At 44.2% G+C, this 17890-nt stretch overlaps 4 protein-coding genes across 5 annotated transcripts; 2 read left to right on the plus strand and 2 right to left on the minus strand.

Moving 5' to 3' along the window:
- The first annotated feature begins 241 nt into the window (after positions 1-241).
- Positions 242-4998, plus strand: LOC128260020 (uncharacterized). Its single transcript, XM_052992701.1, has 5 exons — positions 242-1391; positions 1450-1603; positions 1663-2027; positions 2087-4497; positions 4563-4998. Exons 1-5 carry the CDS (start codon positions 315-317, stop codon positions 4789-4791), a joined length of 4236 nt encoding a protein of 1411 aa, XP_052848661.1. The 5' UTR covers positions 242-314; the 3' UTR covers positions 4792-4998.
- A 736-nt stretch (positions 4999-5734) lies between these two features.
- Positions 5735-7227, plus strand: LOC128260058 (viral IAP-associated factor homolog). Its single transcript, XM_052992757.1, has 2 exons — positions 5735-5887; positions 6054-7227. The coding sequence occupies exons 1-2, from the start codon at positions 5882-5884 to the stop codon at positions 6768-6770; spliced, it is 723 nt and encodes a 240-aa protein (XP_052848717.1). The 5' UTR covers positions 5735-5881; the 3' UTR covers positions 6771-7227.
- Positions 7213-9207, minus strand: LOC128260051 (tubulin polyglutamylase complex subunit 2). The gene is made up of 4 exons (XM_052992749.1): positions 8993-9207; positions 8772-8939; positions 8450-8718; positions 7213-7595 (listed from the first exon to the last, which is right to left on the minus strand). The coding sequence occupies exons 1-4, from the start codon at positions 9060-9062 to the stop codon at positions 7230-7232; spliced, it is 873 nt and encodes a 290-aa protein (XP_052848709.1). The 5' UTR covers positions 9063-9207; the 3' UTR covers positions 7213-7229.
- A 49-nt stretch (positions 9208-9256) lies between these two features.
- On the minus strand, positions 9257-17641 carry LOC128260033 (anoctamin-4). Of its 2 annotated transcripts, XM_052992724.1 has the most exons (13): positions 17452-17641; positions 16512-16726; positions 14627-14808; positions 13619-14566; positions 13415-13560; positions 12328-12908; positions 11687-11904; positions 11460-11624; positions 11044-11397; positions 10883-10982; positions 10421-10817; positions 10267-10357; positions 9257-9796 (listed from the first exon to the last, which is right to left on the minus strand). In XM_052992724.1, the coding sequence occupies exons 2-13, from the start codon at positions 16687-16689 to the stop codon at positions 9470-9472; spliced, it is 3687 nt and encodes a 1228-aa protein (XP_052848684.1). In that variant the 5' UTR covers positions 16690-16726; positions 17452-17641; the 3' UTR covers positions 9257-9469. The 2 variants fall into 2 exon arrangements, with proteins under 2 accessions (XP_052848684.1, XP_052848685.1); XM_052992725.1 differs by lacking the exon at positions 17452-17641 and having other exon boundaries at positions 16512-16787.
- Between the last annotated feature and the right edge of the window lie 249 nt (positions 17642-17890).

The following is a 17890-nucleotide window of genomic DNA, read 5'->3' on the forward strand; positions in this document are numbered from 1 at the left end:
TTTAAATTAATTAAAAATTTTTAGGAGTTCAGTTTGGGTTGGTCTTGTCTTAAAAACAAGAACATTTATTAATTCAGTTGAAAGCCAACAAGTTAAGGATAATTATAGAGAGAATACATTCAAAAATTTTAAATTATCTGAGTGTTGCCAGAATCTACCGTTAGAAAGCTATCGATTAACATCGAAACTAAAACTCGATAGCAAGCCCAAATTTTCAACATATCGATACCATCGTGAGTGGTTGGCCCCTGGTCCTCGAGTTTGTTTGGTTTCTTGGAAATATCCCATGATTTTGGAGTCCAAAGCCCATTCCGATGGCATCCGTGGCTGAGTGCAGCCACAGCGTCTTCGACATGGTGACCCACCTGGCCACTTTGTTGGCGTCGGAGGAGCAGGCGCCAAATCGGCCCACAGCTGCGTCGGTGGCCAGGATGCGCTCCAAAATCTATGAGGATCTGCTGCGCACTGGGACGATGTCGTCCCAAGACAAGCTGGAGCTGCTCCGCCAGGTGAGCAGTGAGGTGGCAAAGAATCCCAAACGGAGGGACAGCCTGAACCGCTTCCAGAATCTTCTGGCAGGAAAGGACGAAGCACATCCCCACGAAACTAAAAACGATCCTGGGATCAGTCTGCTGCCAGAGCAGGTTGGGAAAAATACTCCTGAACCGGAGAAGGATGCGGAGAACCACTACAAACCTGGCCTCAAACTGTATAAGCCGGGAATACTGAAACTACACGAACTGCCGGACCGCTTACCCAGGGAGCCAGTGAACCCAAAAGCGCTCAAATCTCCGGATCAGATGGGGCGGGTCTTAAAGCCCCTCCACTTGCAGCCCCACTCCGATCTTCTACTGACCAACCTGAAGGGGCCTACCCCGGAAAAGCCACGCGCCGGTATCAATCTATCCCTTTTAACCTTCTCCGGCTTAGCAGAAACCATGACTCGCATGAGGGAATCCAGGGAGCAGCCAATGCAACCACCTCCCCGACTGCCAGTCCTGAAAAAGAAGAGCCCACCTGCCCCGCCGGATCCCCCATTTGTGGCCCAACCCGGTCCCCAGAAGTATTTCATTTCGGATCAAATGATGACCAACGAATTGAAGCTCTCCCAAAACAAGGACCTGGTTCTCTACTACATCGGCGAAGCCGCCCTCATAGATCACCTTAAGAAGGCGGCAGCAGGTATTCAGTCAGAGACGTTCCTGAGCTCGCCGGAGGACGAGCTGGTCTTGGTATTCAGGCCCAACACCACATTGCGCACTGTGCTGCCCGAGATATTGGCGGATTTCGTAGATCCCTTCTTGCGCTCTGGCTGCGCCTTTCGGCGTCTGAGTGCTCGCACCAGGTGGAATCGGAACACCATGGCGCGTCTGGAAAGGCCCCTAAATCGGGTGAGTCCAAACCCTAATCTTCTTATGAACTTTTAATGAGTCTTCCACATTTCTGCAGGCCATGCGCAACATTTTGGTCGATTTTCTATCCACCAACCGTGAGTTTTTGCTCTCCCAGGCCGCCGAAAATCTCTCCCAGCTGCTGATCAACTGCCGCCCTGCCATGCGGCTGCTCCATCAGCTGGAGAATGTGTTCGAGAGTGAGCCAAAATGTAAGACTCTCAATCCGTCAAATGGACATGTTATTCACTAGCTTCATTTTATTGTTTAGTAAATCTGGACTCAGGGGTTTCGGGCCCCTTCTTGCTGCGCTGTGTCTGGCTGGCCATCGACACTTGCGGCAACAGTGACTTCCTGCAGGTTCTCATCTACTTGCTGCGGTGCATATCCCAAACATACTTCGTTCAGCTCCAGAGATGGATCCACCAGGGTGAGCTGGACGAGGCCGTCAACGAGATTTTCATCAGTCGCAGCCTGAACACCTCACCGGCTCTGGTGAAAGAGTGCAGCAAGGAGTTTTTCGATAGAGGCTACCACGTGGTCAACGAGGCCATTCCGGAGTTTTTATACGGGTGTGAGCAGGACATCCTTCAATGCGGAAAGTACAACCAGGTGCTTAAGGCCTATAACGCTCAGGTTTGTAGAGGATTGTAAACCAAATGAATTCATTCATCGATGCCTTCCTAACCCACTAGCATCCCGTCTTTGATGTGGAATACCCGGGAATAGTGGTCTGTCTAACGGAGCAACAGCTCAAAGGGATGCGTCGCAACCTGGCCGACAGATATGCCGTTATCTACCAACGCTTCGGATGGTGCAGCATGCAGAGCATCTTCGAGGAGCGCAAGGCCACCAAAAGTAGCTTCGCAAATCTCATGAAGGAGCGCACGCGGTCGCATCTGGTCGCTTGGGAGGAAGAGCAGCGCGAGATCCTGTCGAAGGCGAATGCCCAGAAGAAGCTGATGTACGATCAAGTCAACGCGGAACAGGAAATTCAACAGCAAAGTCGGCTGGATAAGAGGCGCGAGGAGATTGTCAACGAGTTGGCTTTTCAGCGGGAGAGCGAACGGGTTGAGGATAATCGCCTTGAGCGGGAAAAGCTAGAGTTGCAAAAGCAAGTGTCGCAACTAGCAGCCGAGTTGATTGAGAAAGACCACCAGGAAGAGCCCAGCCCGGATCAGAGCACATACAGTGATCTCAGTTTTGCATCGTGTGCGGAAGGACCAGATTTTCGTCCAGAATCGGAATCAGACCACGATGATGCGAGAACAGATAAGGTTAAAGAGGCAGCAACAGAGCAGAAGAAGCCTTCAGATGCGGAATCAAAGCATCCAAAAAATAAAGAATCACCAAAGCTTCCAGAAACGGTATTACAAAATCCAATAGATGTAAAACCAGAGCGGCCAGGTGTGGTGGAATCTCAACCTTTGTGTTCCAATGTGGTTCAGTTTCAGCGGAGCCACTCGGATGTGCTAAATTCCAATGAGCAGCTGACAGAATTCGATCGCAATCGTCAACATATTCTTTCTTCGGACCAATTCCAAGAGTGCTATGCAAAGGTCCATATTTCACAGTCGGAGTCGGATAAAACCGCAACCACAAGCTCAACTTCGGGATTGCACGCGAACCTTCCGCCCGACATCAATGCTAATCTAAATCGCCTTGAATCGGAGGAGCTGAGCGATATGCAGAGAAACCGTCTGCGCAATGAGCACCACGATGGTTTTTCCAGTTTCAACTCCACTGAGAGTGAGCACACCCATCGTTGGCGACGCCAAACGGATTCAAATACGGAGCGTGCCAGAAACCGTCGACGTGTGTTAGATAGCGAGTTTGGTATCGCACAGGCCGAAAAGGATTTTGAAGAAAAAGCATTGCCTTGTCTAGCCAATACGGAACGTGGCCTGCATCGACGACGGGCATTGGAGAGCAAGCTATGTAGTACTGTGCGTGAAGATAAGGACTCGCCTTTCCTACCTCTAGAACTTAACAAACTCCACGTGGAAGTACCTTTGGCGGTGCTCACCCCCATGTCCACCACTTCCGACGTGGACATCTTTGGGTTGTCACCCAGGGAAACGGTTGACAACGATGCTGCCAATAATAACAACATTAGTGAGACCAAAGAAGGCTCGTATTCGGAATCACTGCAGCCTGAACTTGTAGTTGCTAAGCCCACTAAGGCATTACCGGATATCTTAAAACCAACTTTCCATCTGCCCACTTACTTTGGGATGGAAAGGGCCAAAGAAATGGCGGTTCTCACTGTGCCGGAGCCCTACAATCCACTCACAGCCCGTCGTTGCCTGCACCTCTCCGTTATGGCTCCAGTGAACGCGCACTATGCGCTGCTCCGGAACGAAGTTCTCAGGATCTTCCAGGAGTTGCGTATTTACGAGCATTTCCGTAAGCTCAGAAACTTCTTTTTTCTATTGGACGGCCAGTTTGGCACATTGCTCACGAGCGATATCCTGAGAAGAATAAGGGCGGGCATTGATCCGAAGAGCCTCTGCCAAAAGGGCATCCTCGACACTATGCTTACCAATGCATTAGCTGGCTGTTCGGCGGATGAGACCACGGTGTCTCAGAATCTCTCGCTCCACTGCAACAATATTCCGGACACGCTGAATTTCCTGTCCCTTGAAGCCACATCCATGCTAACGCTGCACTGTAATGTGGATTGGCCTTTAAACCTGGTGATCAGCCCCGAAACGGTGGCTAAATATGGACAGATATTCGGTTATCTACTGAAGCTTCGCCATGTAAACTTCGTTTTAGAGGGATCCTATGAGCATCTGCAACAATTGGGCAAGCTGCTTGGACCGGAACTCCGCACATGTCCACATTTTCGACACTTGCAAATGGTGCGCCACAAGTTGTCGCACTTTATGACCTCCTTCCAGACGCATCTGGTGGCCAAAGCCCTGCAGTCCACTTGGAATAGCTTCAAGGAGGAGCTGAGCACCGTCGATTCCATCGAGGGATTGTACAAGCAGCATGCGGCCTACTTGAAACGGGTTGCCTTCCTGGCGTTCTTAAATCGTAGGAGTGCCAAAGTTAAGGAAACCATCGACAATATTCTAGTTATTATACTACGCTTTTGCAAGTAAGTTAAATTCATTTATGACTTAAACATTTTCTTATTTATTTAAATTTAAATCAATATTTTAGAGTCATTCAGTCGCAGTCGTTTATAATGGATCAAGAGAATCACTTTGTGCATCCCCGCTTTAAGCGCCTTTTACAGGAGGAGGCAGAGTTCGAGAAGTTCATGCAGTATCTCATCTATTTGGGCAACAAGGCAGCCTCTTCTGGTTACCAGGAGGAAATCGGTGACCTGATATGTATTATTAATTTTAACAACTATTACAAGGTATCTGAGGACAGTTCAAGTTCTTAAATGGAAACTCAAACGTCTTAACACGAAACTGTGAAGGGAATCGTAAAAAGAATTTATCTTACCATTTAGCTGCGCTTACTTAGATTTTAATTAATATTTCTAAGCGTCCCTCACATGTAAAGCAGACAAAAATCAATTGATGATATTTCAAAAATATTTTTTGTTATAATTTTGATTTGTCTTTCCGATTTGTTTTTTAATTTCTGTAACTAATTATGTCTAAGTTTTTATAAATAATTATTTTCTTTCATATCAATGCTTTAAAAGTCAAAAGCTTATGAGGACTTACCTTGTTAATTGCTTCTATAAAATAAAATACCTTACTATTCAAGCTTCTAATTTATAAAACAATTGAGTTTATTGCATGTTTGAATGGTCAAAAGTTGTTCATAGGTAAATTTATTTTGACTGAAGGAAAAGTGGTTTTAAATAAACTAATAAAAGTAAGAAAAGTGTTTGTTAAAAATTAGCAACAACATGTCCATAATCTCTTAAAACGCCTGCCTCGAAAAATTGAATAAATGTTTTATTGTGCCTATAATAGAAAAAACTTTATTATCTTCATTTGATAGAAATGAAAATTCATTTGTTTGTATTGGGATTCTTGAACAGGAGTTTAAAAATGGTAGTTCAGCAAAAATAATTGCTTAAAAGTAAACATATTGACTGGGTATAATAAACATTTGATTTGAAAGGTAATTACAAAACCAACTTCATCTAACTAAGGCAAATACAATTTTTTTATTATTACATATTTTTGGTTCAAGAATGCACTTTAAGTTAAGCAATTAAAACCTAATAAACGAAAACACTTGAATTTCCTTACTATATTTTCGAGATGGTCAAACATGTTTTAAATTTATTTTATTTTTAATCAACAAATGAAATTTGAGGCATGACAAATGTTGCTCACTTTGCCATCACTAATCGGCTGAACGGATGCGATAGTATCGGTATTTTATCCATCCCTGGTCATGAGTCACTTCGTTTAGAATTATTCAGTTTTATTTTTAGTTTAGAAAAACGGTGCATGCGTTCAGAATTTAAATATATTTAAGTTATTTATCTCATCGAAATATAAACATAAAACATGCAGGTAAGATTTAATGATAGTTCAAATGAAAATGTTCATGCATTATCCGAACAATGGGTTCTATTCGAGAAAATGCGATTGCGGGTGTGATTTGGTGCACCCAAAAATAAATTCCATATTTGGTAATGAAAATTATGAATGAAAACTCACGTGTCTTTGTTTTCCGTAGGACCCAAACGAAGACACAGAGTGGAATGATGTGCTGCGCGCCAAGGGAATCATTGGGCCCAAGGCAAAGGAGGCGGAGATCACGGAGGATCAGATCCAGAAGCTTATGGACGATGCCATCCAGCGGCGCACGGATCTGCCACTAAATGAGGGCCAGCGGGACAAGCCGATCGACGACATGTCTCTGGACGAGCTCGACGAACTGGAGGACTCCGAGGACGAGGCTGTCCTGGAGCAATATCGCCAGCGACGCATCGCCGAGATGCGGGCCACCGCCGAAAAGGCGCGATTCGGATCGGTGCGCGAGATCTCCGGGCAGGACTACGTCAACGAAGTCACCAAGGCCGGCGAGGGCATCTGGGTGGTCCTCCACCTGTACGCCAACGGAGTCCCGCTCTGCGCCCTGATCCACCACCACATGCAGCAGCTGGCCGTCCGCTTCCCGCAGACCAAGTTCCTGCGCTCCGTCGCCTCCACCTGCATAACGAACTTCCCCGACAAGAACCTGCCCACCATCTTCATCTACCACGAGGGATCGATGCGCAAGCAGTTCATCGGCCCGCTGGAGCTGCGCGGCGACAAGCTGACCGCCGACGAGCTGGAGTTCATGCTGGGACAGGCGGGCGCAGTGCCCACGGAGATCACGGAGGATCCGCGCCCACAGATCAGGGACAAGATGCTGGCCGATCTGGAGGACAAGAGTGCGGACTTCTACTGAGTAGTAGCCAAATTATAACCCTCATACCACTTCCTGTGCTGTAGGGTGGGTCAATATATAAGGAATGAATCATGGGGGAAAATTCCAAACTAAATTTGGATCTGTTGTGCTAAACGTTTTAACTTTTAAGACAATTCAGAAACTAAAATTGCAAACAATTAAGGCAAATGATTTATCTTAATCAAACTAAAGAACATGTATTAATCCGTTTTTCAAGCTTAAATGTTTTATAGGTAGAATGTATGCCTTATAATTAAACAACAAATTAGTGGATCTAGTTTTAAACAAAAGAACACATCGGCGACCGTTTTTGGTTTAGCCCCTATGATTAGTCATTTTTCTTTATCCGCACATATTGACCCAGTTTATCATCAGGGATTCCCCTTGCACATGTTCATTTCATTGTTTTGTGGCATTTATGTACCCTCACAAATAAATCTTTTACTTTTCTACTGAAGGTCACTTATTATGATTTTGTTTGGTGCTGCTCGTCACCGCTTTGGCCACGCTTTTCGGCTTCCCCCGGAAAATGTTTGGGTCGATGATGTTGTATGGATGCTCGCAGGCGGGATTCAACACTCGCCCACGTCTTTGCTCGTGTTCCTCGAGGAGATGAGGCGCCAGAAGCAAGAACAACTGCTCCGTCCAGGACGGCAGGCCACAGGTGGAGAAGCACAGCTCCCAGTAGGGCAGCCCCAGATGAGCGATGGCCATCCGGAGGTATTCGCTGAAAGTGTCCGCCAAAAACTGCCAGCTGAGAGTGCCCAGCTCCAGCAGATAAAACTTTGGATTGTTGGAGCTTGTGGATTCGTACAGCATGCACACCTAGAAAGTTCGTTGGGCAATGCTTTCAATATTTTGAAATCTTACAGGTAAAATTAATTTATTAGACTGGCTTTTAAGGATGGTATTTTTAGAAAATATTATTTATGGTTTAATCACTTGATATCATACCCTTGCAGAGGGTATTATAATTTCAGTCAGAAGTTTGCAACGCAGTGAAGGAGACATTTCCGACTTTATAGAGTTTATAATTCTTGATCAGTATCACTAGGCGAGTCGATCTAGCCATGTCCGTCTGTCCGTCTTTCGTCCGCTGTCCGTCTGTCCCTCCGTTTTCTACGCAAACTAGTCTCTCAGTATTAAAGCTATCTGCATGAAACTTTCCCAAAAGTTGTCTTTCTATTGCAGGTAGTATATAAGTCGGAACCAGCCGGATCGGACGACTATAGCATAAATAAATAAAAAAAAATTATAACTTGCTGTTATCTAATTTTTTTTAGTTCTGCGACATATAGTAATGGTTAAATATTTTAGAATTACGGTTTAAATTACAACAAAATCGGACGACTATATCATACAGCTCCCATAGAAATAATAAAAACATATAAAATAACTATCTAATAGTTGAGCTGCAAATCAGCATAGCTTCAATGTTTTTCAGCATATACGCAAGTAAATCATTATTTTAATGTTTTCAAACATATTTAATTCTTGCATTAGCTGCAAGGGTATATGAACTTCGGTTTGCCGAAGTTTGCTTCCTTTCTTGTTAGTTAATAATCAACTCCAATAATTAATGGTGTTAAAAACTACAATGTACATAGAAACTGTGACCAGAAAATTTCTTGTCTGATTTGAAAAGTTTGCTGTTACACCTTCTACTATGGAGTACATACCTTAGCTACCTCGTTCACATTGTTGATTTCGAATATCTTTGACTTGGCAGTTATAATAGGTGTTGCGTTGCCCCACTTGTCCTTGCCGGAGGCAACTGAAGCTGGAAGGGATTGCGAGCTACTAGCTGCCCCCAGAGAATCCGAGTTGCTAGTGGGCAAAACCGTTGAATTGCTGGAGTGGCTGGCCGTAGTTTCGATATTCTCCCGCAAAAGGGTCACCTGCAGCAGGTGTGGAAAGTGGATGTGACCCACCCTGCGGATATCGTTGGCTGAAATGGGGGAGATACAACAAATGGCCTGGAAATAGGGAAATCCCACTCACGTGCATATTGGTAGCTCCAGTTCAGAATGAATCCATCAGAGGATAGGTAGAACTTCTTCATGTCTTCTGGGAGGTAGACGCAGTGCCTCTGCTCCCAATTCACCACCTGGCAGGCGTTCAGTGGCTGTCGACGCTCCAGAGTCACATTGCACACTCGCGGCACATTGGCTAGCAGATTGGTAGGGGTTAATGCTACAGGGAAGGGGTCATGTTCTACTCACATAGGGTCCTTATAAGGCCCAGGGTCAGGTTTTCGTAAAATGCATCCTCTGGCGATAGCTTCTTGTTCATCGTCAAATAATTTGTGTCTCAGAAAAAATTCTGTTCAATTTATACGTCAGATTGTTTTAGATATAAACCAAGCTGCTACGGTATAAACAAAGTCATGTTGGATTGGTTGTTGTGGCAACGGGGCGAATGGTTATTTTTTTACTTCATTTGAACCAACTAACATTGTACTAAAATCCTATTCCAAACATCACAACTTCAGACAACATTCAAAATAATTTATTTACAAAGAGCATGAGACTTGTGTTTAACAAAAAACTATAAACTGTGGAGCTTCAACAACAATTACACGTTAATAAGTCTAGTTTAATGATCTTGGAAAGGAGACGAGTATTGGTCATTGCTTAAGGACTTCCTGATGGGCCTCATCCCTTGTTATCCTGGCCCTCGCTCTCGGCCTCCTCCTCGTGTCAGGAAACCTCCCACACCGTGGACTCCACCGACCTTCGTGGCCTAGCGGCGACCTCCACGTGGGCATCCAGTCCATCGCTCAGCCGGCTGAAGCGGCGAGCCCAGCTTCCACGGGCAGTGACCTGGCTTCCGGCGATCGAGGTCCGATTGCAGGTGTCCCGGAACAGGCTCATGATGTCCTGGTTATCGCCCTGGGCCCTCTTAATCCCATGCTGGTACTTGGCCTCCTTGGCCAGCAGTTGTTCCCGCTGCATTTGGGTCTTCACCTCGGACGGGACGTCCGGAATGATGAACTGCATGATGCCAGTGATTACGAACACCACGTGCTGGAATTTTGGAAATCACTTATAAGCTTTACAGTTCAAGAAAACCATTTAAAATGAGCCCAGCTAGCCTTTAAATTTTACTATAAATAACAAGATGTTTGTTATGTTATTGGCTGGAAGTTTAAAAGCCAGGATTTGAAAATCACTCATAAGCTTGACAGTACAAGGAAACCATTCCAAATTTAAATGTTACTAGGAATTAAAATATATTAATTGAATAATTGGCTGGAGGTTTAAAATTACAAACAGCACATGCTAAAAATTTTGAAAATCACTTAGTAGCTTTACAGTGCAAGGAAACCATTTCAAATTAACCCAAATTGTAATTTAAGTTTACTATGATCTATGAGATATTTTTTAGATTGTTGGCTGGAAGTGGAAAGTCAAGTAAAGTACCTCTAATTCTGAATTATGCAGCAAAGGGATCTTTTTGAGGATAATAAAAATAAAAACATTTACAAGCTACCCACCTCAAAAACCACAACAAAAGCCAAACGGGCAGCAAAGACATGCCAATAATGGGGACTCAGTCCATAAGGCTCATAATCCTTGGGGCCATTTCTGCAAATAAACAAAACTAGCTATGCCAATGGCACACCAGTGAGAAAAGGCAGTCAAACGCACCTGTAGCCGCGATATTGGCAGGTATCTGGATCTTTCTCACTGACCGAAGCGCCCCACTCTTCCTTGTAATCGGAGGTGTTGAAGATGGACAGCGAGTGCTCGATGTAGCCCGCCAAAGTGTGGGTCTCAGAGTAGACGAACTTGTAGACCATGCGAGGTATAAAGTCGCTGGTGTAGGCTATCACAAAGGCATTCGAGACGACGGCCGTGTAGGTGATGATTCGCAGGATGCCGTACCAAGCTCCAATGTCCTCCACCCGTTCCGCCAGTGGCCGTCTGGCCTGCGTGACCATCTTGTAGGCATCCAAGCGGATCTCTGCCACATTATTGAGGAGCGCGAAGAGCGGTGCCAAGGGGAATGCAGCCACAAACAGGGTGACAAAGCCATATTGCAGAACTGAAAATAATGGAGCAGTTCAGATCACTTACATTCAGAATTTATATGTATATCAGACTACTCACTCATTTCCAGATACTCATCGAACAAAGCCAGGCGTCCTGGGTCCTGCATGTGGTAGTCCTGCTCCCAAGCCATGTGCAGATGTGATTCATCTTTGGTGGCCTTGAAAGAAAAGTATAATTTTTTATGGTACTAAAAATTGAGTTATATAAACAATACCCACCTGTTTATGCTTCCTCTGACGCCACCAGTTCCAAAACTTCGGAAACAGGTACTCCATGAAATTGTTCCAGCACTGTTTGCCCACCATAATAATGGCCAATTGGATGCAAAGCTCCGACAAACAGCCAGCCGGGTCGCAGATGTCGTTCTTCAGTCGGAAAAACTGACTCCTGCGGGCTCCCTCATCCCCAGGATAATCAAAGAAGCGCCCCTTGAAGAAGGCGATGTAGATGAGCGATGAGTAGAAGTTCATGAACTCAAAGAAGAAGATCTTAAAGGTGTACGAGTCCTCGTATTCCGTGTGGGTGCGCGGATTCTCCAGGTTGGTCAACCTGATGGCCATGCGGTGATAGATCTGCAAGTGGTAAACGTAGCATAAGCCAACTTTAGATGTTGATAGCTGAAAATTGGACATACCCGTGTCAGCAGCATAATGACCACCAAATTGATCAAGGCAGCCGTGACACTGGTGAATAGCTTGGCATGCTCCTTTACGAAAAACCCTCCTCCTCCATAAATAACAGACACCAGAGTTATGCGGTACAAGATGGTGCCCAGCACCGCAGAGAGAACCACAGAGATCTGCAAATGAATACATTTATTAAATTAAATGTACCCGTTTAATTGTTTAACTTCAGTCTCACCATGAAAAGCACAGCACTTCCGGTAATGACAAATCTTATGGAGCGGTTCCAGGTGGACATGTAGGGCTCCTTTTCCCGCGTGACGGGATTCATGCGAAACGTGGTGGCATTCGTCTCAAATTCTGGACGGTTCTCTTCGTCCATGTCCACGTTGTGCAAGTCCCATTCCCAGACAAGCACCGACTGTTTTCGTTTCCAAAGTTCCAGAAATGTGGTGGCTGTTTTAATGATTAAAAATTAAAAAAAGATTGAATTATTTCGAATGTTTAATATTAAATGTTTGTAATAAACCTCAAATAAGTAACACCTATTCAAATCATAAACAACAATAAGTTAAGGTTTCATTAATTCCTATATTATATAGTCTTCAAATCGGACTTGCAATACAAAAAATTCTTTTTGGGAAATTAGGAAATTTGGTCAACATTTATTGGTAAAATTTAAATTTAACGCTGTAATTATTTGTTATAACAAATCTTTGAAATAGTAATTTAATAAGCGTTGTATCTTATGACGTATTCATATTTTCAATAAGTGAATTGTTCCCAGAGCTTCATAAAAATTTATTTCGAGCGTTATAGTCCAAGGCGATTAATAATTAGGACACATTATTTTTCTGTCAAGGATTTAAGCCAGCTTACCCCAGAAAGACATGAAGATGGCAAAGAACACCGTCGATGGATTGTCAAAGAGATAGGTGAGCCGCGAGAAGAGGCAGGACTCCGAGAGTCGCTGATAGCTGCAGGCCTTGTCGCACAGTGGACACAGGGTGATGTTGCCCGTGCCGTATTCGTTGCAGATCTCCATGCTGGGGATGTTGTCCTCCGACTCCAGGGTGGCCAGTCCGTAGATGAAGCAGAGGAAGCCCACCACGGACGGGTAGACGAGCATCTCCGTGTAGAACCCCAGCCAGCAGAAGTACAAGGCGATCTTGTCGCCAAAGTACTTGCGCACCAGGCACAGCGGCTGCTTCTTGTACCACTGCGAGGGGTGGGCCCACGTCTGGTAGAGCACCCGGCGGTCCAGCGAGATACCGCTGGAGTGCGGCCGGTCGTACCGCCCCTCGTGCAGCGGGAAGCAGGCCAGGTAGGTGCCGTCGTTCAGCAGCCGCCGGATGCCGTTGCGATCACTCTCGTCGAACGGCGTCCGGATGAGCACCTGCATCACCATCAGCGAACGCTGCGCACTGGTGAAGGCCGTCGCCCGGTCCTTCACAATAAATCTTTGGGAGGATAATAATAATATATGCGTTTTTAATATAAAATATGCGCACATTAATTTGTGACGTTGCTAGGCTTAACTTGCTTTAGAATTTGTATTTCTAGTTTGCTAAAGAGTATAAGTACGCTTTCTTTGCGAAGCAAATCATGCTAATAATGAAGTAGGGTCTTGAAATATTTAGTTATTATTTTTTATTGGTTTTCTTAAATGAATGCTTAAGTATTAAGAACTTTACTATATTTTAATCAGCTCAACTGAGTTGTTAAGTATTAAGTATTGTATTTTACTATATTTTTAATATAGTAATAGTCATAGTTTTGATCTCGTTCAAAATCATAAAGATAGCCGATTTAAATACACCCTCATTAATCTTCTTTAAATAAATCTTCGTTCAAAATGACTTTAAACATTACAAAATTGCTTTACTGCATGACAAAACTCAAAAATTTTGAAAGCCAACATTAACGATTTCTATACATCGGCATTTATTAAATCTGTTTTACTTACTGCTCTTCTGGGTTGCCACCAGCTGTTGCAGCCTTAAATGTAGTCTCCCCCTCCAAAAGGGTTTGGTCCAGCTGAATTCTTTTGGTCATGCGCTGCCACATGTCCTTCCAATACTGCACGTTTCTAAGAACAACGTTCTCCTCGTCCTGTTTTTAAAACAGCGTTTTTAAAGCTTTCAAAGGGCTAACAATTTGAGGCACTCACCCAAGATGGCTTCACGGATATGGTGATGAATCTTTTGACGGGCAGCTTTAGGTTCATGACCTCGGCCAGCCGTGTTTCCAGACGCCAGGGCAGGTGAATCTTCAAAAAGAAGGTCTTCTCGTTGAAGGACTGGGACTTGTCCTCCAGCTCGACCTCGAGTCCCTCCTTGATGAGGTTCTCCATGAAGCAGCGCCTGTTGTCGCGTTTCTTGGCCTCCACCTCGGTCATGACGCCCAGGTCCTCCTCCTCCCAGGCCAGCACCATATCCACCTTGCGTCTGCCGTCCCGGAACATCAGCGACTCCGGGTCCAAGCCCTCCCGGTCCTGCTTGCTGACCCTTCTCTCGTCTCCGGACTCGCCACCGAGGCTATTGCTCTTGCTGGCCTTCCGACTGCCGTAGTAACTGCCGCTGACGGAGCTCATGGCATCGGAGGCCTTCCGTTCCGTGGGAACTAGTTGGCGGTAGCCAAATTGGTCGGGTAAAACGTTCGAGTGCGACGACTCCATAATCTCATACGACTGGTTCACTCGGTCAGCAGATCCCAGCGTGGCACTTAAGTTCAGACCGAGGCTCCTTCGCATGGCTGTGCCCGGAATGTCCTCCTCGTTGCTGCCCACGATCTTGGGTCCAAAGGCCTGCGTGGGACTCGGTTCCGCGGATTCCGATTCCAGATGCGTGGGCAGCGGCACAGCAATCGAGTTGGATTTGGGGAACAGGGGATTGCCATTGCTGGTCCGCATCACCGATGAGTTGAGCCACTTTTCCGTATACGCAGCTGATCCTGCTCGAATCCGATTGGCGCTCAGCTTGGTTTTGGGCGGAATCGGAGTGGCTGGCTTGCTATTTTCCACTAAGTCATTATCTTCTCCTTGGCAGCGGTATATGTCAACTGTCTTGTCCGTTCGGAGTGGCCTTGGTTGCAGATCGGCGTCAATTAGAGCACTCTCCTGTGGATAAAGGTTGCAGATTGATTAATCAGGGGGAGTCAAGACATAAGCCGCACTTACTCCGTAGCCAATCAATCTGCCTGCCACAATGCCACTGTCCTGGCTGAGTCTTCGTGGTCGTGGTTTTGTCTGGCTCCGGCGGCTCATGCGCTCGCTCTTTGCCGGACTGGACATAACCTGCCTCCGGGTGGAGGGATCTGGGGATTGGCGCGGACTTCGCAGCGTTGGCACCGAAAGAAATCCTGCAGGAAAATCATTTCTTTATTTTGGGGTTGGTATTTTTATCTTTGCTAATCTTTCCACAGTTCTAGAATACTTTTAGCTGACTACTCCCCAATTTCGATAAACAGAAAACTTTTTTAGTTTAATAATTACCAAGTAAAACAACCAACTGTTCTGATAGTTTAGAAAAATGTTTCAAACATAACCAACATAAAAAAAAACTTAAATCAATTTTTTTTTAATTTTAATTTAAAAATTGAATTTTTTCATAAATATCTGAGCAATAAATATAAATGTCGTGATGATTTCAGTTTATTAATAAATATATATCTTTAAGCTACTTTCAGTAACAGCCGAAAAACTGAGAAGACATTTATATGGAACAAAAAGGAAAGCAAACTTCGGCAAGCCGAAGTTCATATACCCTTGCAGCTATTGCATTAATTAAATACTTTTGAAAACATTTAAATTATGATTTACTTGAGTATGTGCTAAAAAAAACATTGAAACTATGATGATTTGCAGCTCAATTATTAGATAGTTATTTTATATATTTTTATTATTTCTATGGGAGCTATATGCTATAGACGTCCGATTTTGATAAAATTTATACCATAATTCTGAAATAATTAAACATTGCTATATGTCGAAGAACTAAACAAAAAATTAAAAAACAGAAAAGTTATAATTTTTTTTCATTTATTTTTCCGATTGTTCCTATGGGAGCTATATGTTATAGTCGTCCGATTTTGATGAAATTAAAACCGTAATTCTGAAATATTAAACCATTACTATATCTCGAAGAACTAAACAAAAAATTAAAAAACAGCAAAGTTATAATTTTTTTTTCATTTATTTTTCCGATTTTTCCTATGGGAGCTATATGCTATAGTCGTCCGATTTTGATGAAATTTAAACCGTAAATCGGAAATATTTTACCATTACTATATGTCGAAGAACTAAACAAAAAATTAAAAAACAGCAAAGTTATAATTTTTTTCATTTATTTTTCCGATTGTTCCTATGGGAGCTATATGCTATAGTCGTCCGATCCGGCTCGTTCCGACTTATATACTACCTGCAATAGAAAGACAACTTTTGGGAAAGTTTCATGCAGATAGCTTTAAAACTGAGAGACTAGTTTGCATATAAACGGACGGACAGACGGACAGACGGACAGACGGACATGGCTAGATCGACTCTACTAGTGATGCTGATCAAGAATATATATACTTTATAGGGTCGGAAACGTCTCCTTCACTGCGTTGCAAACTTCTGACTGAAATTATAATACCCTCTGCAAGGGTATAAAAACTATGCTTAAAATATGCTTAAAAATAGTTATATTAGAAAAATAATTTTTAGAAAATAAAAACGATAATAATTGGTTCATCAAGCCACGAACATTTAAGTTAAACCAATATTAAAATTGCATAGCTGAAACTTTCCCAACTTAAAGTTGCAATAACGAGAATAAGAACAAGTCAAGCAATTAATACCCCGAACTTTCCATAATTCGAATTTAAATGTTGGCAGGAAACTACCGAGTTTCGAAAGTAAGATAGTATAAATAGTATAGTATATGTTGTAACGATTTTATTTTGTAGCAGGAGGTTGAAAGTTGAGAAAGTTATACTATGAACTTTCTAAGAATAGCTTTCATAAGCCACTGTTTTATTTTTTTTTCGAAAGTCCCCTATAATTACTGCCCCTTTTCACTCACTGGGAAACTGAAAGACGCACTGCTCGCTGGTCCTGTCGCCCTCCCGGGCTGCGCTGCTGATGAGATCCTCCCGAGAACTGGCCTCCGTTATGGGGGCGGTGCTCTCATCCTCGACGCTGTCGATGCGGATCTGAAAGACGTGTGACCTCTCGCCGGACCTCCCTTCGTGACTGCTCATCGTCGTCTCTGGCCAGGAGCTATTGCGTCATGGAACTCTGTGGATCGTAATTGGAGGGGCGGCAGGTCATTTGGGGCCACTTTATAATTTGGCCTAGTTTGAAGACTCGGTTCGGAGCCACCTGCTCCGTTACCCATGATAAACTATTTAAAGTATCAAGTTCGTCCCTATTGGGCTGTCAATCAAAAGCCGTTGTGCTGCACATACTTTTATCCCCCGATTCGACGAGAGTCCAGCGGGCATTAACTATTCATGTATGTTTATACTACTGGCCTCGAGCTGGGCGTTAATTTATACCCTGAAGAGTATTTGTATCTTCATTTGCCAGCGCGTTCCAATCAAAAAGTGAACTCGCGCACGCATTCGACATTGACCCACGGACGGTGTTTGTATAGTCTTTGGGCTTGGTTTGAGTTTGGATAGGGGTGTGGGTATGGGTATCGGTATAGGTATGGGTATGGGTATGGGGGATGGCGAATGCCATCGGGAATAATGCCTTCACATTAACATTAGCCACCATGGTGCACCATGGGAGCGAGTCCAGTTGGGTCGTCGCAAATTGCGAGGGGGAATCAAACTTGTTGCTATGAGTGGCGAACACTTTGCCAGGCGGACGAACAACAATAGTTCTAAATAATTGGCCCAGATTTGGTATTGGGATATGTGCACAGTGTGTGTGTGTGTGGGTATGGCAATGTGGGGGTCAGTGGACAGCCACTGGGCGGCAGACAAACAAATCCATTCGCGGACACGAACTCGTACCTGGATCACTAATAAGCGTGCGACGGACGTCCTGGAAATGTCAGCGTTTGTCGGCAGTTGTGAAAAGTCCCATGCCATTGAAGTAATCACAACAATTGAAGGTCTATTGATTCGCTCCTGTCGATTCCCAGCAATATGGTATATGAGTAATCGATTATTGATTTGCGGCTTCCACTCAGATGCAGCTGGAGTTCAGTTGATGACCCACCATAAGGTCTCACTTTCACAATATCAGATCGGTTTAGGATCTGCAAATTATGGGCACTCTTAATAATTTTTCTCTCTCCAGTTCGAACTGACCCACTATTGATTTTGTGTGGCTTGTAGTTATTATCTTTTAATCACGTCCATCCTGGCCACTTGTAACAGCACTTAGCTTTGACCTTTCCCGCTCTGCATATGGAGTACCGCTCACCACGACGGTTCCCGACCGATTGAC

The sequence above is a fragment of the Drosophila gunungcola genome (assembly GCF_025200985.1).
Source record: "Drosophila gunungcola strain Sukarami chromosome 3L unlocalized genomic scaffold, Dgunungcola_SK_2 000014F, whole genome shotgun sequence".
In the NCBI taxonomy this organism is placed as follows: domain Eukaryota; kingdom Metazoa; phylum Arthropoda; class Insecta; order Diptera; family Drosophilidae; genus Drosophila; species Drosophila gunungcola.

Excerpts from the sequence above, each read along its gene's own strand:
- LOC128260033 (XM_052992724.1), bottom strand. The coding sequence starts at position 16,689 with ATGAGCAGTCACGAAGGGAGGTCCGGCGAGAGGTCACACGTCTTTCAG. Across the intron at positions 11,398-11,459 it reads TCATTATGCTGCTGACACGG|ATCTATCACCGCATGGCCAT; the intron begins GTATGTCCAATT and ends TACCACTTGCAG. Across the intron at positions 10,358-10,420 it reads TGCCAATATCGCGGCTACAG|AAATGGCCCCAAGGATTATG; the intron begins GTGCGTTTGACT and ends GTTTATTTGCAG.
- LOC128260051 (XM_052992749.1), bottom strand. The coding sequence starts at position 9,062 with ATGAACAAGAAGCTATCGCCAGAGGATGCATTTTACGAAAACCTGACC. Across the intron at positions 8,940-8,992 it reads GGGCCTTATAAGGACCCTAT|CCAATGTGCCGCGAGTGTGC; the intron begins GTGAGTAGAACA and ends CCAATCTGCTAG. Across the intron at positions 7,596-8,449 it reads ATGTGAACGAGGTAGCTAAG|GTGTGCATGCTGTACGAATC; the intron begins GTATGTACTCCA and ends CGAACTTTCTAG.
- LOC128260020 (XM_052992701.1), top strand. The coding sequence starts at position 315 with ATGGCATCCGTGGCTGAGTGCAGCCACAGCGTCTTCGACATGGTGACC. Across the intron at positions 1,604-1,662 it reads GTTCGAGAGTGAGCCAAAAT|TAAATCTGGACTCAGGGGTT; the intron begins GTAAGACTCTCA and ends TTTATTGTTTAG. Across the intron at positions 4,498-4,562 it reads ATTATACTACGCTTTTGCAA|AGTCATTCAGTCGCAGTCGT; the intron begins GTAAGTTAAATT and ends TCAATATTTTAG.